Source organism: Artemia sp. Qi Xiang Cuo, chromosome 15 (genome assembly GCF_049724085.1).
Source record: "Artemia sp. Qi Xiang Cuo chromosome 15, ASM4972408v1, whole genome shotgun sequence".
In the NCBI taxonomy this organism is placed as follows: Eukaryota; Metazoa; Arthropoda; class Branchiopoda; order Anostraca; family Artemiidae; genus Artemia; species Artemia sp. Qi Xiang Cuo.
Window position 1 is genome coordinate 17,318,277 of NC_142808.1, and position 23,938 is coordinate 17,342,214.

General features: G+C 35.5%; 2 protein-coding genes across 2 annotated transcripts in view; both read left to right on the top strand.

The window, feature by feature from the left end:
- The first annotated feature begins 16,419 nt into the window (after window positions 1-16,419).
- Window positions 16,420-17,010, top strand: LOC148943398 (uncharacterized). Its single transcript, XM_089101123.1, has one exon. It carries the CDS (start codon window positions 16,420-16,422, stop codon window positions 17,008-17,010), a length of 591 nt encoding a protein of 196 aa, XP_088957249.1.
- A 4,427-nt stretch (window positions 17,011-21,437) lies between these two features.
- Window positions 21,438-23,938, top strand: part of LOC148943399 (1-phosphatidylinositol 4,5-bisphosphate phosphodiesterase delta-1-like) — a 104,579-nt gene continuing 102,078 nt past the window's right edge. The window contains exon 1 of the mRNA XM_089101125.1: window positions 21,438-21,725. Coding sequence (XP_088957251.1) covers window positions 21,438-21,725 — 288 coding nt within the window. The remainder of the gene's footprint in view (window positions 21,726-23,938) is intronic.

Here is a 23,938-nt window from a genome sequence, read left to right on the forward strand (position 1 = left end):
TATTCATTTCGACTGTACTCCCCTAGAAGCACGTAAATTTGCATATACTTATGTCATTATTAAGAGTATAATGATACCGGATAACAGGAAATGCAACGGTAATGGAGACGTAGAGGAATTGCAATTAAAGATTGGTACCGTGGTTTTATGCATGACCTTAAAAGTCTATCAGTAAGAACGCGAGAAGGTACAAGCTTATGACGGGCAACTGCTTTCAATCGTCATAGTGTAGGAGCTTTCTTTAGCAGCTTGGAGCGAGGTCAAGATAAACACAAACTACAAGATATTTGGAATGTTGACGGATCGGTTCTGAAAAACATCCAAAAGCCTGGTGAGATAATGGCACAGCGAAGCCAGAAGTAAGTAGGGAAGGTCACGTCAACAGAAAGAGGTCAGTTGACCACAATTTGTGTTGGTGTTAATACATTGAGAACACAGTTCCTCCTCTATTTATTTCCCCGGGAAAAGTGTGTCCGGAAATTTTACTCAAAGAAGCTATACCAGGAGCCATCATGATCGGCTCAGAAAACATTTCTGGTTGGATGACTGCCTCTCATTCTTTGCTTTACTAGCAGCATTTTATCAATCAAGTCAAACCCTGCAAACAGTCACCTGTGCTTCTGAAAATAGACAATCAGATCAGCTGATGCACCATCGAATTGCTTGGTCTAGCTAAAAATAACGGCGTCGTACTTTTAACTGTCCCTATCTACACTACTCACAAACTACTGCCTCTAGAAAGGATAGCCATGGGGCGCCCTAAGACCTAATATAACCAGGAAGCCGCAAGATTTATGACTGGCCATAAATTTAAACTATATCAATGTGTAACAATGCTGAGCTTCTGGGGAAAGCTTATCCAAAGGCTTTCATTCCTGAAAATATAATCAGTGGAATCAGAGCAAGTGGGGTCTACCCCACCAATAGAGATGTCTTCAAGAATTATTAGTTCCTCTCGTCATGTGTCTCAGACAGAATTCTTACCACATCTAGTGAAACACTTACCAGGGAAATTTCTATGCTCAGAGCAAGGCATGTGCGACATTTATACTCCTTCTTTAACATAGAACCCAAAACAGACGCAGGACAGGTTCTGTCTCTAAATCAGAAGCAAAGGTCAGCAGATGATTTATAAAAGAGATCGTCCATGCAAACACCTTTCTTGCATGCAAGCCGTATCTCCCTAGAAAGCCCTAGTCCTGGAAATAAAGAAAGTCAGAGAATTGAAAAGGGTAAAAAGCAAAAGACATGTTTCTCGTTACAAGAGCTGCAGTTAAAGTGTTGATTCTGACGTAGCTGATTCTGTATACAACAACTCTTTAGACTCCAATATAGACGTTGAAGACGAGCCCCCTACCAGCAACTTCCATTTTGACCCTAAGAAAGTCAAGGCTCGTGATTACTTTCTGGTATAGCTAAAGAGAAAGGAAGGGGACCCACTTCACTGTATTATCATTATAAAAAAAAGTAGCAACTGTAGAAATTAAGTTCGACTTTCTGAAAGAGACTTGAGCAAGAGACTTGAGAAAGAGAGCGCTAACTGACTAGACGGATAGTGTCTTAAAGACAGAAGTTAAAATGAAACTGCAACCCCTGACAACCCCTATAACACCAAAATTAACTGAACAGCTTTCTTTTGGTGTTGATCAGTAAATTTATAACTTGAAATTGACACTCTTTAGTTTTTTTTAAACTAAAAAACTTTACTGAAATTAATTTTGTAGTTTTCTATACTGACCATATTCGTTCTTAATTTTATAGTCGAAAAATATGTTTTAATGTTTCCCTGATCACTTTTCTGTTTCTTTTGTCAGGTGGCCAAACGTAAGCCAGAGACGGCAGAACCAGTATTTGGGTGGCCCAAATTCGGCACTCTTGACTGCTTGGATAGAAGGGTATTAGGGTGGAAGAGAGGTGGAGTATTTCTAACTGTCTTTTTCAAGGATGGTATGGAATGAGTTACCTTTGCTTTGGCCTACTCAGCAGCTTCTTATAGCTTGAATCAATTCCTGGGGAATTAAAAAGTCAAAACCGGCCAATCGTAGTCCAGTCTTCAATTTATATATCGGACCAAAAATCAATGCTGAATATCGAAACTTAAATATTAATAATGGAAAAAATATTTGAAAATTTATTTTTCAGCCACCTACCAGGTAAAATCAAACAGAAAAATTCCAACATACAAAAAGTTCTCATTAATATCGAGTATAAATTTGAAGTTATTCGGGGAGTACAGCTACCCTCCCCTGCCCTCCTTCCCTACACCCTTGTTGGGGGAAGGGAGAGTAAAGTATTTGAATTGCGCCCCTAACCCAACATAACCTAACCCCCGCCCTCCTAAGACTTTATTCCTTAACCTTACCAAGGCGGGGGATTAGCGGGTGATTTGAGTATTAATTACAAGTTTTTTGCGGCTAACGCCAGACGGTGTTTCTTCGAACACACGTTTGTTCTTACGTTTGCTCTCTCATCAGTTTACATTCACTAGTTTCATCATCGTCATCAGTTTCCTCACTCTTGGCAAAAGAACTTGTATCACATGGCACTAAACATGACTCGATTAAAAAACCTATATAAATAAAAAGGTATAAAACAGCACCATCGTCCACATTACCCAAATATAGGTTTAGTATAAATAACATGACGGTAAAGATTAATTTTTTCCTCCCCACCCCTTCCCAGACCCTCCTCTATATTTATCTAAAGGTTCACGGAGAGTTAGAAAATTTGGGTATGAAAATGTATTTTTTGAGGAATCAAGCCCACCTTCCTCATCGTACACAGTGACCCTTCGACCCCCTTCCATAATAGCTGATACACAGTTATGCATCACTATACATAATTTTATCGAACTCTACCCGAGCCAACTTAGAATGACACTTGAAATAAATTTAAATAAATAACGCTTTAAATTAAAAATAGATAAAGTCATTTTTTGTGCGGACTGGGATACGAACAAATGAGTTACCGCACGGTGTTACTGCCTCTGAAACTAGAACGCTCAGCAATTTTTTTTTTTTTTTTGATAATTTTAACATTATTGGGTATCTCAGAATTTTTAATCGATAGTAACTTGGCCCTCTTTGTGTTTAAATTCTAATCTTACACCACAAAATCGCAGAAAACGTTACTTTGTTGTGACACAATCTTACTTCTGTTCAAATGAGTCTTCTCACAAATTTTTAGATTTATTAGTTCAATACAATTACCCCTGGGCAAAAAAACATCCAGCAAATAAACACGCATCCGTGATCATGCTTCTTGAAAAAAGTGTTCAAAATTCCCCATTTTTGTGGATAGGGGCAAAAAACATCTGCAAAAAGGGTTTCTCTAACATGTTAACTTTAATAGCTTTGACTTCTAAAAATTTAACAGGGTAGTTTTTATCAAGATCACTTGTGTCTTTTGGGGTGTTTTCATCTCCTTTCGAAATTCAGGCAAATGTTCTGAGTCTTGCAGCTTTTGAAGGGTATCTTTTAACCTGATGAATTTTTTACTTTTGGAACAATGATAAAGAAAACAATTTTAATATGTATATATCCCTTTTTTATGGTTTTTGTTGCCCTAGCACGAGTCGTCCCTTATTTACAGCTCATTACCACGATCTCGTTCGACCGTTAGCAACTTTTACTCAGGTCCGTAGGTTTTGAGGGGTATTTTTATTCTTGAATATGCCGTATATTTGGTGCCATAATTAAAGAAAAATTTGTTCATTTGTTATGTATATTGCTATAAAAACTCTGCTTGGGTGTCTTGAAGCCCGAGTCAGTCCTTACCCGCAATTATTTACTATGAACTGTTTATTTAATGCTTCCAAGCGTCATTTTGCAGCTTTCTTAAATTTGTAGCTCTTACATAGGTAATTTTTTCCGTTTCCAAAGCTTTGACGAGAAAACATCAACGCTAAGTAACAGAGAAAAAACTGGCTTTGCTATAAAATTATCACTGATTATAAGTCCCACACTATTGCAGTTCATGTAAATATATTTATACATAATCCACCACTCAAGGGCATCTTTTCCAAGCTTCTTAATTTATGTTCCTTAATATAAACCAAAAGGTTTTAAATAATGGAATATAAGCTTAAAATCACGAAGCGCACGTTTTTTTTTTAAATTACGGCAAATATTCCCCATAGTTTTGGTGTAGGCCTAACCCTGAAAAAGGGTAGATCATTTGCAAGCTTCTTTTGAAAAACTAAATTTTTTATAAATTATCAAGACTTGCACCATAGGCACAAAAAGGTTGTGGGGGTGATTCTTTTCCCTCACGAAGGCCAAAATGTATAAAGAGCATAAATGTTACAATACCCCGAATTAACGGCATCTTTACGGAAACAAAAATATAATTCTGATCCTCCTCCAAATCTCAAAACAGCTTCCCTGGCTTCCTGAAAAATTTTCTGTGGTTGTACTGACATGCCTTAAAGCTATTTCTTCTACAGATTTCTGAATCCAAACACTTACGAACTATTTTTAATTACTTAAAGGACCTATTTTCTGCTTAACAGCTGATCGATACTACTGCGAATAATGATTGTTTTCTTAGCAAGCAAATAAGTGAAAGGGGAACATATTGTTTCCTGGCCACTCTGTTGGAAATACAGCTTAATGCTGACAGCTTTGATTAATTAAACGTCATTGATTTATTTTAACGGCGGTGCAAATTTACGAATTCACTGAACAAGTTTGGAAAAAAAAATCGATAAGATGATTTCAAAAAGTTTGGAAGTATTTCAAATTCTCGAAAAATTCAATTTTTTGAGAATTTGAAATGTATATACAGGAGGAAAATACATATGTAAATTAGTTGTGTTTCAAACTCGCAAAATCTTTCCCTTCATAGGAAATCCCCCACACGCCAAATTGAGCAGCCAAAGAGAAAGCAGGAAATAGGTACTTCAAAATGTCGATCATCCACCCGTTAAAAGTTGCAAAAAGTTTCCTGATTTTCCTGATTTTAGGAAACCTGAGAAAAATTTCCTGAATTCCTGAAAAATCATGATTTTGCCCCAAAGAGAACCAAGTTGGTATCAATTGGGAATTCTGAGAATGCCAACTGATTTAAAAGTATGAAAAAAAGTATATTGAACTTCCAGCTTCAGAGGAAGTCATATCACACGGCGGCGCATTCATCAGTGAAAAGTTACGTAGTCCATACAAAAAAAAATTGTTAATGTGGACATTTGTTTCAAATGATTTTTCATGAAATTACGTTTGGTGATTTATCATTGCGCATCAGGAACTGTAAAGGAGAAGCTGTGGGTTATCGTGTAGCCTGGCGGTGCCAGATGCCTAAAAGGGCACATTTTAAAGCCCAAATCGTCTAATTCTCAATGGGCCTTCTGATCAATATAGGAAAGGGTCTAGGGGGGAGGGGTTAGGAACTAATCTATCATCTCCCATTTAGACTAAGATTAGATGAGGGTGCTTCGGGGAGATGTCTCCCTTCTCATTTGCACGAAAGGTTTCTTATATTTATTTTAAAGCTTCCTTTAACTAAACTGATTTGCCCCATATCGAAAGCTATATCAAGTGATGTGTAAGTGTAATTAAACATCAGCTATATGAAGGAGTGGCAAGGGACAGGTGCCTCAAAGAGTAGGTTTTGATGCTCAAATGCTCTAACTCTTATTGGACCTTCATATAAATATAGAATGAGTTTTGGGGAAGGAGGGAGAGGTTCAAACTGATATCTAATCCCTCTTTATTCCTTGGCACCTTTATTGATGGTACTGGGGGGGGGGGGGGGGGTTAATAGTATCACTCATTGCTGCAATCTTTTTTTCTATATAGTATGAATATTGTATTCACATGTCAACCGGCACAGAGGAGGAAAGGAAAGGCAGGGCATCATGGACCTTGCCAGGAAGTTCTTGGGGGTGGGGAGGGGAAAAGTACTACCAGGAGCTTTGACTTCACTGATTCTAAATGGTAATTTTCCTCTTTTCCTGAATAAAATGTTTAAATGTATTTTAACATACATATTCAATTTATTTCAACATCAGAAAACACTATTGTGAAGTGCGTGATGGCTTCAGCCACGTAGAAGACTAGGCGACGCAGGACTTTCATCCACATGATAAATAATACCCGTCTCCGTCCACCCTAATCTCTTTAGTAAAATTATTATTAAGAAATTATTCAACAAAGCTACTGTTCATCGAAAATTTTGACTAATAATCAAATTTTGTTCAAAATTTAGCTTACAATCCAATATTTGAATTCACAAGCAGAAAACTGAAGAAGTAGGAACCCATGAGCGTGTAACCCACATCATTTTTTTGGTTAAACCTGGCCATGAATTGAAAAACAATCAGAAATTGAATTAAAAAAACAACCTTTTGAACTGAAAGTAATGAGTAACATTAAAACTTAAGACAAATAAAAATTATTCGATATATAAGGGGGGCTACTCCCTCTTCAAAACCTCACTCTTTACATTAAAGTTAAATTTTTTGTCACAATTCTTTAAAAACAAAAGTCTGATGGAATGCGTTGGAGAAAAAATGAGGTGGGGATTGCTTGTTACCCTCCAATCCTTTTCACTCCTAAAAAGGGTGCTATAACTTTTAATCCGCAATCGAATGAGCCCCCTCTGAAGTTTATACAACCACCCCCTCCATATGAAGTACTTCAGGGAATAAATAAATATTAATACATTGAACCCTTATGGCCCTTTAATGGCAACGCTATAGCAGTGCCTCTGACTTAAACAGGTGATTAGAACTTTCCATTTCATTTCTAATGAACATCCGAAATTATCCGGGGGGAATATGAGGGGGATTTTCCTTGAAAAATTTTCCTAGGGAATTTGTTTTTATTGACATTTCTTATTAACAAAAGGAATAATTGAAAAGTTTATTTTTCATTTTAATAAATTTCTTTATAAATAAATAAAGAGAGAAAGAGAAAAAAGAGATAGATAAAAAAAATCCTTGCCAGTCAAGTTTCTTACTTAACTACAATTTTTTCTAACTATTATAAATTTATAAACTATGCGCCTAAAAATTCAAATATTTTTTCTTTTTTTTTATACACTTTTCTTTTATCTTAGTTATATTTTATCCTTAATTTCATTTATTTATCTTCTATATTTTTGGTTTTTCTTCTTGCGGATCAAGATTTGAGTTTGCTGCTTGTAATTAGGAAAACATTTTCCAACATATTTTGATAATTAGTTGCGATTTTGAACTCTGAACGGATCAGTACGGGGAACATTATGTGAATGCATAGATTGAAAAATCTCAATAATATTTGGGCTTCTATAGGGATGAAGCCATCTTGACACCTATCACGTTACAATATTGAGTGTGGATAAATTTTGATTGACCATTTCATTCTAAGTGTCGGATTGTGTTATATTTTGTTTTAAATGCTTGAGTGTTTAAATAAATTTATTTTGAGTTCATTTATTTAAAAAGGTTTGATTTGCTGTTAAAAAAACTAGTGTTTTAAAAATCATGAAATTCAGTGCAATCAGATTTGTTTCCAGTTAGGGTTTCTTTGGTTCTGAACCTTTAGTTGAGGTGTCTTCATACCCTGAAATTTTAAGCTAATAAACGTAAAAATATTTCATACTAAGAATCAATACAACAACATCTCTCTCAGCCTTTTTTTGTCCTTGATAAGCACCTCTTGCCTCCCTGGTGTCAAAATTTAGAATCTGCTACATCTTCTCTCCAATATTCCCTCCCACTTTCAGCTATTATTGTTCAAATGATCCCTCTTCAATTTCAAATGATCCCTCTTTAAAGTTAAGACGAGTATCCCTTCCATAAGACCCATATATGCCCCCAGGGCATAACCTACAACGCGTGCCCCCGGGCCCTAGTGGGTTGTGTCAACCCCGGAATTTTTGTTATATGATCTTTGAACTATTTTTAACAAAATAGCTATCTTCAAATTTTTATTGGTTGCATTTGGGAAAAAAGGGTTTGGCTGGTTTCCCTCCAATATCTTTTGACACTTAAAAAGTGAATTAGAACTTTCAATTTCCAATCTAATGAGCCCTCTCTGAAGTTTATACGAGCATTGCTTCCATAAGAACCATATATGGCTCCAGTGTATAATTTATAACCCTTACCCCTAAAGACTTTGGGGGGGGGGATGTCCTGCTCAAACATATAATTTCTGGAACTTTCAACTACGTTGAACAAAATGGCTATACCAAAATTTTGATTGGATGTGTTTGGGGAAATGGTGGGCGTGGAAGGTGTGTCAGTTGCCTTAGAATCACTTTCGACTGATAAAAAGGGAACTAGTCATTTTAATCTCTAGCCTACCGAGCCCTTTCCGAAGTTTCTACGACAACTCTGTCTATAAAAAACCTTATATGCCCCCAAGGCATAACTTACAACCCTTGCCCTGAGGGCTGTGGGGGAGCTCTCATCCTCAAAGAGATAATTTCCAGAACTTAAAACTATGTTTAATAAAATGGCTTTCTCAAAATTTTGATTGGATGCGTTTGGGGGAATGATGGGCATGAGAGGGGGGTTAATTGCCCTCAAATCACTTTCGACTATTAAAAAGGGCCTTAGCCTTAGAATTTCCAATCGAATGAGCCTTTTTTGAAGTTTCTACGATACCGCCTTCTATAAAAACCTTACATGCCCCCAGGGTATAACTTAAACCCTTGCCTTGAGGGTTGTCGGGGAGTGCCCTCCTCAAAAGTATATTTTCTATCTGAAAATTAACTGCACTGAACAAAATGGCTATCTCAAAATTTTGATTGGATGTGTTTGGGGGAAGGATGGGCGTGGGGAGGGGGGGCTAGTTGCCCTCCTATCACTTTCGACTATTAAAAAGGGTACTAGCCCTTTGAATTTCCAATCCAATGAGCCTTTTTTGAAGTTTCTACGACAACGCCTTTTATAAAATCTTACAACCCTTGCCCCGAGGGTTGTGGGGGAGTCTCCTCCTCAAAAACATATCTTCTATCTGGAAATCAACTACGATGAACAAAATCGCTATCTCAAAATTATGATTGGATGTGTTTGGGAGAATAATGGGTGTGGGGAGGGGGCTAGTTGCCCTCCAATCCCTTTCAACTATTAAAAAGGGCACTATCCCTTTGAATTTTCAGTTGAATGAGCCGTTGTTGGAGTATCTACGACAACGACTTATATAAGAACCTTATATGCCCCCAAGGCATAACTTAAAACCCTTGCCCTGAGGGTTGTGGGGGAGTGTCCTCCTTCAAAATATATTTTCTATCTGAAATCAACTACGCTGAACAAAATGGCTATCTCAAAATTTTGATTGTATGTTTTTTGGGGAATGATGGGCGTGGGGGGGCTAGTTGCCCTCCAAGCATTTTCGACTATTAAAAGGGGCACTAGCCCTTTGAATTTCCAATCGAATGAGCCTGTTTTGAAGTTTCTGCGACAATGCTTTCTATAAAAAACCTTATATGCCCCCAGGGCATAACTTAAAATCCTTGCCCTGAGGGTTTTGGGGGAGTGTCATCCTTAAAAATATACTTTCTATGTGGAAATCAACTACGTTGAACAAAATGGCTATCTCAAAATTTTGATTGGATGTGTTTGGGGGAATGATGGGCGTGGGGGGACTAGTTGGCCTGCAATCATTTTCGACTATTAAAAAAGGCACTAGAACTCTCGATTTCCAATCGAATGAGGTCCCTTTGAAGTTTCTACAACGACCTCTTCCATATGAAATGCCTCTAGGAAAAAAAAAAAAATAATAAAACATTGGAGCCGTATGGCCTTTACTATAGGTAAAGTGTTGCCTTTGATGGGTACCAGTGTTGCCAATGCTTGAAAACAAAATGTACCACAAACTGCTCGAAAAATGTACCAAAGACAAAGAAATGTACCATATCCCAATTTTTTTTCACGTGTTATGCTTCGCGTAACATGCAGATCGTCGATGACGTACAGTACTATCTATGAAAAAATTTTTAAGATATTTGCATTCACTTTCTTTCTCTATTCCATCCTTTTTGTTTCTCTTCTAATACAGTACATGTGCTCCTGACAGTACTTAAAGAAATTGCTCTGAGCACAAGGTATTACTGTAGTAACATTTTACTACAGGCCAAAAAAAATTTTTACTACAGGTCGTTTTTTTTTGGCCAATCACGACTATTTATATCCCAGCCCGGAAATGGGTCCCAAATGACGATTTTAATACAAATCAAGGGCAAAAATCGAATTTTAACTTTGTATTCTTACAGAATATTACCCAAAAGCGGTTGATGGGACCGGTTTTTCCATTTAATAGTTTACATACAAATCATCCTTTTCCCTTTTGTGTAGATCTCAATGGAGGGGAGGATTGCAGCTCCTGTAGCCCTCCCCTAATATACACTTCTGACTAAAAACAATACAGGAAAAAACTTGTTTTTTTTTAATTGAGACTGATCAAAGAAGTGACTTTGGGGGCTATGGTCTAACATGTAATAATTTTCCTGTGCGCTTGCATAGAACTAATATCGCCTAGGGTTGATTTTACGGTTTTACATTGATCTATAACTGTTTTACCCTTTAAGATTAATGTTTAAAGTTAAATTTCTGGAAGAAAATTTGATTGCTTTTTATGATTAAATCTATATGACCCGCTTTGGCTCTTTTGTCTCTAGCATGTCAGTGTTGAACCGCATGAATACTTGCTTTTCACTTGATATAATGCTTTACCCATATTATGATTTTGTGTTTCAATATCTATCATGTAGCTGGTCGGTATGGGGAAACGCTCTTGAATCTCTTGCGATTTCTTTGCTCTTGTGAGGGAGCAGTTAAAGTAACATTTCGCATTCGTAGGTTTTACCCTAGCGACGAACCCTACTCATATATAGCGCCTCTCATCTATTGGACTGCTAAACAAAACCTAAATTTAGCTTTTGCTGAATATACCAGGGGCGTCTACTACCATGTGCCCAGTATCTGTTTACCTGTCCACATCACGCAAATACTCATCATTGCTACGCTCTTTTTCACGACGGTTCATCTTCCTAAACGTTTGCCAACGTTCACCCAATAATCGCCGATTTTCCGGTCAGTTTTACTTTAGAATGATAGAACGAGATGAAATTTCCTTTTCCTTTAAAACTATATTCAGGAATCTACTTAAGTTTTATGCTCGTCTTCTTTGATTTTTTACCATTGTATTTTATCGTTTTTTAGTGTATATTCTCTATTTTCTTCGTTTTTTTGTGAATCGTGTAATTTAGTACATAATTTTCCCGTCCCAACCAAAGAACTTAATCGGAGCCCTTTCGCTCTAGTCAACAAAATGTTTTGACAGAGAGCCATTTTACGCAAGATATATATCCTCAGTGGTGTCTAAAGGTTCAATCAGACACATAGGATTTTCCTTTAAGGTTGAAAAGAAATCCTCATAGGTTGAAAGGAATTCCGTTCAGACGTCGTTTTGACAGATTTTTTAAGTCTTACAGCAAAAAATTTGAAATATTACAAAATGTCTTTGAATTCTGATCTTGGGGTAAAATCGGAAGAAGAAGAGTAACTGTTGGATAAATATCTTCTTTCTTAAGTTATATTTTTACTGTGTTTTATCCTGATTAATCATTTGCAATTTCAATTATTGTGCCTTAACTATTTACATTTTCAATTATTGTGCCTTATTAAAGCAGTGAGAATTTGGCTTGTAGGGTCAACATGAGTAACCTAGACCCCCAGTTGGGGGGTCCACCTATATCAGGTGCTTATCAGTCACCACCCTATATGATCATTCAACCAAACACCAGTGTTGGTGGACAATATGGAAGTAATGTTCAGTATGTTTCAGCCCCTATGTCATACAGCCAGTATCAGGCTCGCCATTTTTCTCAACAGGGGCAGTGGCAGCCCCATCAACAAGTTGTTCATGTCCCAGTGAATAACTCTAATGGACAACTTAGTGCAGTCAGCATCAGTGGCTACAATCTACCTGTCAATAACAGGTTCCAGGTTCTTGACAATAATAATGACTTCCCATCTTTACCAGCAGACTCTGATGAAGATATGTTAAGTGTTAATCCAATGTTGGCAGAAAGAATAATAGACAGTAGTGAGGATGGAAAAATTAGATTCCCAAGTCTGGGATTGACCCCTTCTTTGGGAAGGAAACGAGTAAGATCCCCTGGTGTGAGTATTCAGAGCAAAAATAAAAAACAAGAAATGGAGTCAGCAGTTACAAAACATTGTGATATTCCTGTAAATGAATTGTTTCTGACAAGAGTAGAATTTGAGAGCGATAGATAAGAATCAGAAATTAGCAAATGAATTTTCTATACTTAAATCACTAAAGGAGTGTGTTTCCCCCATCAGGTTTGAATTTGAATCAAATAGAGAAAGAAATATGCTGTCAGTTTATGCGAACACCATTGAAGAAGCAGAAAAAGTTCAAGAAATTCAATCAATAGGAGGTGTAAAAGCCCAGAAGAAGGAATGCACTAGAAGAGGGATTATGCACTAGAAGAGGGTGTGCCCTTGTACATGAGTGATGAACAATTAAAAGAGTGCATAGAGTCATCAGTTCAGATCACTGAGGTTATATGGCAGAAGAGATATAATAGAGAGTCAAGGAAGCTTGAAGATAGCTATGCTGTTATGGTGGTGTTTTCTAGCAATTATTTGCCACTTATTGTGTGGTGTTGTGGAAGGAAAAAGGAAGTTTTTGTATATAATCGTAGAATTCTTCAGTGTTTTAAATGCCAACGTTATGGTCATCTACAAAAATTGTAAAGCAAATGAGCCAGTTTGCTTAAGCTGTTCTGGAAAGTATGAGTCTGTGAATTGCTCTCTCAAAAGTAGTGACTCTACAGAAAAAGTACAAGCATATAGATGTGCTAATTAAAAAGTCTGTTCCTCCTCAACATCTAGGGAATGTCCTATTAGGCACCAAAATAGAAATGTATATCTGATGTCATAAAAATACAATATAGGGTACAAGAGATCCAAGGTTGTTTACAGAACAAACGCACAAGCAGCAAGCAAATAATCGCTCAGCCACAGCTCATTGAATCACGCAAGTAAATATAATACATCCGCTGCAGATATTGTCATACCTATTGTTTCGGCCTCGGCTGTCACACCTGAAATTTTTCAAATGCAGGACAGCAGTATAAACAGCAGAATAGATCATTTATGCACAGTTATCCAAACTTTGACCAGTGTAGAATTAGACAGTCTCAAAATTAAATGTGCTATTTTAAATTCTCACAACAATGAACAGAACAACTAATTATCTGAAGATAATAACATGGAACTCACAACCGTTTCATAGAAATAAAAAAGAAATCTTCCTCAATTGTATGGGCGAGGAAAATGTTGACATCTTCTGTATACAAGAAACTTGGCTTCAGAATAAAATAGTTCAAAAACTATATCCCTACCAAAATATAAGGATGGATAGAAGCAGTGGTAGTGGTGGTGGTGTAATGATAGGAATACATAAAAATATACATTTTGTTCCATTTACAATGCATTCTATGGACTCTATGAATTATAAAGGAATAGAGGTAATTCGGTGCAATATATTCATCAAAGGTAAGAAACCTCTATATATAATTAATATTTATAATCCTTCACGGAACAATGAAATTGGTACCGAGTTACTTGCTTTAGTCAGTGAAATCCCAAGCAATTGTGATTATATTATTGTAGGAGACCTGAATGCTCATAGTAGTGTATGGTGCTACTGCCCAATTATACACCAACCTGGAACCAGTGTGGAATAGCTACTCCTAAATACCACATATTGTTTATTGACTCCCAAAGGGTTCAAAACAAGTCACAATCCCCAGAAGTTAAAATATACCACCATTGATCTTCAGTTTTGTAGCCCCAATATTTCTACTAAAGCAAACATATCTGTTTTAGATTCTGCATCTTTTATAAGTGACCATAATTTTATTTTAATTGAAGTAGTCCAACACCTATCACCACCAAATGAAAAACAAACACCACCAAAATATAACTTGAATAAAGCGAAATGGAATGAATATACAATGAAGTGCAGACAAACTGACATAAAGGAAATTATAAGCCATGGTATAAGTAGTTGTGACCGTATAAATATTTTCTAAAGTGAAATTTTAAAAATTGCAGACAGTACAGTGCCAAAATTTGTTGGCAGAAACAAACATAAATGGTCTAAATGGTGGAATGAAAGTTGTGAACAAGCAAAAAAAATTTCAACAATCTTAGAAAGAAGTATAATTGTGTAATCTGTATTGAAAATCTTATAGAACTTAAGAAGGCAAGAGCCAGTTTTAGACGAACTATAGTTAAAGCAAAAGAAGAGTCATGGAAGAAGTTCTTTGATGGTCTTGACTTTCCAAAACCTTCATCCAATGTTTTCATATTTATTAAGTCAATGATGGGTACTCCACCAGCCTGTTTCATTCCTCCTCTATATTTGAATGGTCATGCACTGGTTACAGATGAAAAAAAAGCTATGGCAGGATTGGAACTTCTCCAATGCAGTGTGGGCTGCCACGACTCAGATTCTGAGGGAGATGCACGTGCTATTTGGAAAATAAACCACATCAACAACAAGAGTAATGAAGAGCCTTATAAATGATCCATTTACAATTGCTGAACTGAATAGTGTGAAAAGTAACTTGCCAGCTACTGCACTAGGCAATGATGGAATTTACCCCCATCTTCATTTAAAATCTATCTGAGACTTGGGTAACAACTCTTTTGGACATCATAAATGATCAATGGTTCCATAACGAATTTCCTGAAATATGGAAAGAAGGTGTTGCAGTTATGCTACCCAAGTATGGCAAGGACCTAACCAGTTTAAATAGCTATAGATTTATTACCCTGTTGCCAGTTATTGGTAAAGTTTATGAGAGACTTTTAAAAAATAGAATAAATTACATCACAACAGAGAAAAAGAATTTGAATGATTTTCAATGTGGATTTGTCAAAGCTCGTAGTACATCTGAAAACTTAGTAATGTTTAAAAAAACTGTACTGCATTGCCTCCAGAACAAATTGATTATGGTTGCAGTATTCTTAGATCTGAAGGGTGCCTTTGATAGCATTGTTCATAGGAAAATTCTTAATAACCTTATAGAAGCCAAATTTAAGGGAAGGATACTTGCAGTAATTTATAGCTTCTTAACCAAACGTAATATCAAGGTCAAAGTTGGAAAAGACACTACAGTTGACCAAATAACACCTAAGAGATCAGTTCCCCAAGGCTCTGCATTGGGTCCCGATTTATTTAATTATAGTGTCAATGACATACCCATAGATGATGGATCTACTCACCCATCAGTCTTTGCGGATGATATAGCATTATGGGCCAGATGTAGAACAATTGAAGCAATAAAAGATGATTTAAAAAGTTCACTTCGATCTCTGGAAACCTGGACCTGGGATGCTGACATTGAATTTTCCTTGGAAAAAACAGTAGCCATGTTAATCACAAATAAAAAGCTTGTGACAAAGCCAACATTGCTCCTTGATGGGCATCAAATTAAATTTGTTGAAGAAATTAAATTTCTGGGCTGCAAAATTGATTCTAAGTTATCTTGGATAAATCATGTTAATGATGTAAGCAGATCGTGCCAAAAAAGATTGAATGTGATGAAAATGCTTACTGGACCCAACCATGGAGTAAAACCTCCTTTCCTTGTGGAGTTTTACTCCAAATATGTTCGTCCAAAAATTTAATATGGCTTGCAGATATATGTTCTGTCAGGGATTAGTTCTCTGAAAAAAATTGACGCAATCCAAAATTCAGCAATTCGGATTGCCTTAGGAGCCAGGAAAACAATGCAAACAAAATTTCTACACTGTGAAGCTGGAGTACCGTTAATTTTGACCCGTATGAAAATTCAAGCACTAAGTTATCTTCAAAAGGTTTGGATCAGTGACAATAATCCTATTAAAACCAGAATCATAAAGACTGGTAAAATACTCACAAAAAATCCATCCAGGAAAAGGAATAAGCAGTATTGCATTGAATTTGCACTTTCATTGCTACATGATGAAGATGTTAGACTGAACCTAACAATGGCATTGAAGGTTCCTCCAGTGATACCAATTCCTCCTTGGACATTGAAATCCCTATCAGGAAGAGCTGTATTCTCTGCAGTCATAATACCACATGTACTTCCTTTATTTAAGAGACTTACAGAATCCCTATATAAGTACCATATCCAGGTGTTCACTGATGGTTCAAAAGATAATCAGGGAGTCGGTTTGGCATGTTTAATACCTAGTTTGCAAATAAGTTAAAAGTATTGTCTCCCCTCTCTCTCTTCAATTTTTCAGGCAGAGTGCATTGCAATTCAAATTGCCGTCAATGTGATCAGAAGTTATTGCCAAAAGCATGAACCGTATGTAATATTTTGTGACTCTAAGAGTGTTCTAACAGCAATTCTAAATTTCCATCTAAAAAGAATAAAAGTTTTGAAATTCATAAATGTTACTCTATGTTGCTTGATTCATTGAATAGTGGCTGGTCAATATCTTTACAATGGTTGCCTGGTCATGCTGGGATCCCTGGTAATGAGGCTGTGGACAAAATAGCAAAAGAAGCCATATTGGATGGTGATGTTTTAATGCCAGACACACCAAATGAAATTAGCCAGATTGCTAATATAATACAAAAGATAACAAGAAATGACCAATTATTGCTAAGTAATACAGCAACAAGCAGAATTAGCAATGACAGCATGACCTCAGCCAAATCAAATCTTGGCATTTACCATCATCTTAACAGACAAAGAGGAAGAGCTGCTTTTCGTACAAGATCAGGACATTGTGGCCCAGGAAGTTATATGGGGCGTTTTTACGGTGAAAATCCCAATTGCGAAATTTGTGGAATAAATGAAACAGTGGAACATATTTTGTTCGATTGTCCATCATATGTAAAATATAAGAAAAAGATTAAGGACTTTTTTGAATTGTATGGTTTACCATTGCAGATAAATCATGCTACATGGAATAGTGAACATTCATTAACAATAATTAATCTCATATTGGATTTTTTATCAATGACTGATAAACTTGGAAATGTGTAGTGCCTATCTATAAAATTGTATAAAGTTCTGTCTTTTCATTTGCAGCAGTCGGAAGTTTACTGCACATCGAAGAAAGATAAATAACACGAAATTTGGTCACAAGGTCCTTGAAGACGTGAGGTGACCTCAAATCAACTCAACTCAACAACTCTGATCTTGAAGATTTAGCTGTATGCTGTAGTAGCTGCTCTATTAGGTGCAACTGTTTCTACTAGTATCTGCAGCAGAAGGGCCAGAAAAAGAAGAAGATGGTGGGTTTGTCCAGTACATGCTGTGAGTGCTTAATAATTTACACAGATGACTAGCCTAGGTCTACTCAACTTTTTTTTTTGGTGTAGGAAGTTCCAGTTTTTCCTAATATCATTAACGCAAATTCTGTACTGATTGCATGCTTTACTAGTTGTGAACTAGTCTATTTGCACTGCTAGGTAAAATTCTAGATTATAAGATTTTTACTAGGCCTAGCCTGCCTATTTCAGAAAGTAGCCCAGTGGCTAGGCTAGAGTAACAAAAAAGAACCTACAGTAATGAATTGAAAGCCTAAAACATGTCCTGGGAAAGTATTTACAAGCTCTTTCCACATATTCCCTTTTAGAAGATTGTATAGACTAGGTAAAGAAGACAGCTCTGAGACTATTGACATAGCCTAATCTAACCTTCTCATCCCTGGAAAAATCAGAATAATCTCTTTCCTTAATTTTTTTTTTTTTTAGTTAAATGTTTTGTAACTAGGTTTTGAAAACAATTTTAAGGAGTTAGCCCTAATTCAAATAGCCTAGGCAAGTAAGCAGCATTAAGCCTATAACTTTTTTCTAAATTTAACATTGCTTACATTTTTACAATTTTTAAAAACCTTGTAAATGAAGAATTAGCAATAAAGTTCTACTTTTGACCATCTTGTAAAGGGGTTAGGTTCAGAAAATGAAACTTTCAGGGATGGGTCTACAGGCTAAAGTGTATCCTTGGGAGGTATTTTGATATACCTACCTCCACTCCTTCTCCCTCTAGAGGGTCATGAGCTTTAAAAAATTGTGTTCTAAAAGTGGAACCTTGCACAATAGATCTTCTGCTTAAAGGAAGTACGACAAAATTGTTTTCAGCTTCACAACTTTGCTCAATCCCAATTTATAAGGTTTTAAAGATATGCAAATACATTTCCTAAATTTTGAAAAAAAACATTGATATGGCTTAAAATTCTACTCAAATGACAGGAATTGCATTTTCAGAACTAAAGCCAGAGAAAAAGAAACTGATAACGGAAAATTACGTTAAAATATTGTTTGGTCAAAATTTCAATAAATATAGACCTGCCATGTAGACAAATTTCAGAACCCTCTTGAGAGAGAAGGAGTGTATATAAGTACTTCAAAACACCTTCCCATGACATACCTTAGCCTTTAAACCCATCCTTGAAGGTTTCATTTTCCTAACCTAACCCCTTTCCAAGATTGCCAAAAGTACCTAAGCAGAATTTTACTGAATTAGCAAAGGGATTAGGCTCTAAACACTTTTCTTAAGCCTTGTTTGTGATGTAACTCTTTTCTGATAGTTTCAATGGTAAAATTCTAGATAAAGGGCTTTTGGCTATCTTAGAATGTGGTTGATTTAGGCAAATAAGATTTTAAGGAATAGATCCAGAGCCTTAATGATATCCTAGGAAGATAGTATGAAGCTGCTATCTCTACTTCTCTTTTATTTCTAGGGCTTATAAGACATTGTTTGCATTAATTTGTATTGTATATTCACTCCTGTAAGTTTTATGTGCTTAATATACAACCTTTGGGGTTCTCCAAGAGTTCAAATAAATATGGCAATATAAAAACAGGAGGGAGGGCATTGAAATTGTCCATAACAAGGATATGAGTTGAAACATTTAAAATACATGCTAAAAAAAGTTATAAAGTTTAGTTCAATTTTCTGACTATTTTATAAATAAAATAAGGCTTCTCTGATGGTTGATGTAGTCTTATTAGATGCTTGATTAGTCATATTTACAATTTTGGTTTTTATTGATTGTTTTTCAGTTGAGAGATATCCATGGGTTCTATGGTGCCCTCACAAAAGAAATGGAGGAGATGGACCCTGAGCTGTTTTTTAAAACCTATCGGATGGATAAAGAGCATGTGAATGCTATTGCAACTCTGGTCCAAGCTGATATTGTGAAAGAGGACACAATAATGAGACCTGTGATTCCAGTTAAGGCCCGTTTAGCTGTGGCACTTATGTGAGAAGTAGGGTGTACTTTTTCTTTTAGCATAGATCAGGACCCAAACAGAATAGATTCTTGGGGTCTGATACCATATTGCTATTATACTGACTCAGTCAAATATAATTTGCTTATAAATTCATCTCTGGAAAAAAAAAACATACCTGAAGTTTAAACCTCCTATTCTTTGCTCATATTCATACTCACTTGTTTCTTCATTGTCTATGCACACCAAAGAACAGCCTCAACAATTCACTGTGGATTCCAAATGCATATATGAATTTTATGGTGTTTATATTATGGGGGAGAGAGGATTGTTAGAGGTGGAATTTATTTTGAACTACCTGTTCAATGTTGTGAGGTAAAGGGTATCAAGATTGAATGTGATTCACTCATCCATCTGATTTGTGGTGGGTGGAGTTGGATGACGTTTATTTACTTTTACCTCATGATGTTATTTATAAATCAAAGAATAGAGGATTAATATGATCTTTTTTGTCTTTACCATTGAGTCCCCACTGGGAGCCCCATTCGTCATGAGAATTATGCCTAGCATCTGGTGATACAAACAAAGACAAAATAATAAGCAATAATTTTATTTAGATAATCACCTAAAGATAGATACACAATGGAGTTTCAGTAAACAGTATGACAAAAATGGATTAAACTCATTCTTGTTCCTCCAGACTGAATTTATGGTTTATACATATATGCCTGAGTTGGAAACATGTTTCCCCTATTTGGTTGCTCCCTTTAGTGTTAATCATTTTGTTTATGTTTTGCACTTTGAAACAATTAATCAAATTTTGTTTGGAAAAACATTCCGGTTCATATATATATTTTGAATAAAAGCTAATAATCTGAAAGTTATGTTAATATGTTTATATTGTTTTTTTTTTAGACGAATTACATTGAGATTGAAAAATACTTCCAGTATAATTGTTTGATTACATTATATATTTTTTATGAAAAAAACATATTTTTTTTGTTTTGCCTCACAATAATAACCTTCAGGCAATGTATTTATCTGTTGAGAAATATAAACTCAGTTTTTGACCTATTTATTACTTCAAACACTTGATTAAGCTATGTGATCGACACTGCCACATTTAAATGAGGAAAAAATGGCCTTGATAAATTTCTTTGTGATATAAGGTAAAATAACTTATTTGGAGTTCCTTGACTGTTAAAATATTTTATGTATAACAGTCAATAGAATTTTTGTCAGAGGCTTGGTTATTAAGGTAAATTGATAGTTCTCTGCCATTTGTACTTTGCAGAAATTAAGGCAGTTTAAGGTTTTGATCTTATGCCCAATTTTAGAAAGCATATAAGAGTGATATAAATGGATTTGAACTATTGCACCATTGCACCGATTTGAACCATAAAATGGATAGCTCCTTTCACTTGTTTTCTTAGATGGAGAACAAATTCAAACTTGAATGTTTGTTTATTTCAATCTTGTGGCCCCAGTTTTTTTTTTTTTTTTATTATCTTTTACAACAGAATTTATCCAGATCAATTTTTATTTAGAAAATATGACAACTATCCCATCTTTGTGGAAGTTCCCTTTTATATATACATATTATATAAATATTTTATTTTCAGGTATCTTGCAAGTGGGAATTCTATGGCAACATTATCATTGTGTTACAGAATGGGACAATCCACAATTTCAGGCATCATAAAGAAACATGTGAAGCAATTTGGAAAAACCTACAACCTATTTATATGAAACCACCTTGCAAGGAAGATTCTTATGCAATAGCCAGAGATTTTTCTGAACTTTGGGACTTTCCACATTGCATTGGGGCAATTGATGGGAAACACTGTCAAATTCAGTGTCCTTCTAATTCTGGTTCTGATTTTTTCAATTTCCATCAATTTTACAGCATAGTTTTGATGGCTGCTGTAGATGCTCGCTACAAGTTTATTTATATTGACGTAGGCGCTAAAGGAAAGGAAAATGACAGCACTGTCTTTTCTAGGTCAAGCTTTGGTACTGCTTTGTGTAATGCCACCCTACCCATCCCTGACCCATCTTTGTTGCCAAACTCAGAGGATGTTATCCCATTTGGTTTTGTTGGGGATGAAGCTTTTGCTCTTCAAAAAAAACTTAATGCGGCCATATCCAAAGTATTGCAGCCTCACCCAACAACAAAAGATATTTAATTACATTCTGTCACGGGCTAGAAGGGTGGTGGGAAATTCATTTGGGATAATGTCCATGAAATTTAGAATCCTCAAAAGTAGTGTCAATTGCAAGCTGGAAACAATGGATCTTATACTAAAAACCACTTGCATCTTGCATAACTTTCTTTTAGGATCTGATTTGTCAAGACATAACTTCACCACCCTTGTTGACCGAGAAGTAAATTGGCAAATTATTCCAGGCTCTTGGCGCAACAGCTCTAGCCTAGAGTCAGCCGGAAATTTATCCAGTAATTTCTCATCTAGAAATGCTATCCTAGTATTCCTTAAAGAAATACCTTTAAGGAATATTTTACTGGTACTGGATCTGTTCCGTGGCAGGATCAGTCAGTGCAAAGTGGGATATATTAGTTTCAGTCAGTCAATATTTTTGTTTTTCTCTTTCCAGTTTGCAATTGAGGCTATTTCTATAAAACATGTAGGTTACGTGAAAGTTATTAACATTGTATTGTTTTGGGATTGGGGTAAATACTTGAATAGCATATTAGTACAATTTAGTTTTTAATGATTAGCAATCTTCAAAGAGAATAGTGCTGGATAATCTTGAGGAATAGAAAAAAATATTAGATGAAAATTGTCTTTCTCTTTCTAGAACTCAAACTATTTTAAAGAAAAAACCCATTTATTTATTAAATTTTTTTATTTTTTTCATGGTTTCCTTGTAGCAATTTTGCATTTATATTAAAAACTAATCTTGTTGTCATTATTTCTCAAATATATTTAAGAAGTTATTGAAATATAATGTTTTGTTCAACCCCAACACTCCAATCAGATTCAAAGCCTGTTTTGGTTTCATTTTGAAATTGAAGCTATTTGCCACTGAATTTGTAATGTTGCTTAAGCAAGACAATTTTTTTTCCTTTTTTGTTTTTATTTACTTGCTTAACCCAAGACACTTCCTAAACCTCATAAAGTACAAACCTCAAGATGTTTCTTTTTCAAGCCCCTATTTTTGTCCAGTACTAAAATATGCACAGAAAGGTATCAAAATTACAATATTTATTTTAAAAATTCGGCAAGAAAGAAAAAATTATCCAAATATTTTTTCAACAATAGCACTTCTATCTGTGCTAGTAATCTCCTTTTCTTTAGTGTCTACTTTATTCTTGTCTTCCATAGTTTTTGGTACTATTCTAATTTGTATTTTGGTAACATGACACATATACTGGACTAGGCAGGATTCTTTCTCCTATTAATGTTATTTAATTTTTGTCTTGAATAGTTTTTGGTTTGCTTTAATGATTATTTGTTCATTTGGGGTCTCCAATTACCTTCAAATGGATCAAAGAGTTGATAGACAATTTTAATTGCCTTTATTCAATCCCCTATACCTTAGTTCTTCCTTAGGATGGATGATAGACTATCTATCAACCATTGTTTTATGTTTCTTAAAAAGTTATGCTAGCTTTGCATCTAACAGAGACAGTCTGTCTTGGCTTTACTCTAATAGCCATGGCTCTCCAGTTTTTCATCATTTCCATTTAGTTGATTTTAATTCAGTTTTTTTTTTTTTTCTTCTTGTCCTTTGTTTTTTTTGTTTACTTTAATTAATTTTAATTAATAAATTTAATTGTTTTTGGCATCACTGCCCTTTACTTTCTACAAACCTGTGTACTGATTATACTACAATATCAAAACAAATAAAAAAGTTATCTATCTTATCTATGTATCCTAAGCGCCAAAACCAACAATAATGTTACCTACCATACATGATTTATTAGGACCTAGACTTGATAAAATCCAACCACATCCAATTGATGAAGCCATATTCGAATCAATCACCTAAAATTTTTGTGGAAGTAACTTACGAAATATAACGCTTATAATTTAGTATTGATAAGCATAATGGTTTATATTAAAAAAAGCAAAAAAGCACAATTACTCAAGCTTATCAAGCTCTTGTTCAAAAACCTCCAGAATAGCCTTCTGAATACGGATTTGGCTATTCAAGGGAAGGCCATCCAAGTTTTTTGCAAGCGTGCAACAAAATCCATAGTTTCTTGACCCTTCCCACTTGTCCTTTTTATTGATCCTAGTTTCAAGTAACTGCTTGACAACAGACATGGTATGATGTACATCTGATGTCTGTTGCAATTCTTCTGGTACAGTGGGGAGTCTTTTTCTTTGTTATTGTGAGAGTTGGAAGTAGATGAAGAGGTTGGAGTGGAGGTTCTTGGGTTATTGGGAGGTTAAAGGGTTATTGGGAGTGTTGGAGGTGGAAGTAGGTGAAGAGGTTGGAGTAGATTCTAGGTGAACAAAAGTGGTTGGAATAGGTGAATAAATTGGGGTTGATGATGGATTTGGCACACTTGGGATTTGCAGTTGGGATTTTGGATTATGAAGGAGACTTGGGGGATGGGGAAAGATTTCACATGAGGAGTTTGAATTTAATATTTGGAGGATTGGGGAATATCTGAGTAGAGGTTTGATGTTGAGCTTTCATCACTTGAAGAGTGGGCAGGTCCGCGAGTCCATCATCTCCAGAGAGCTGAATACTGACTGTCTCTTCAG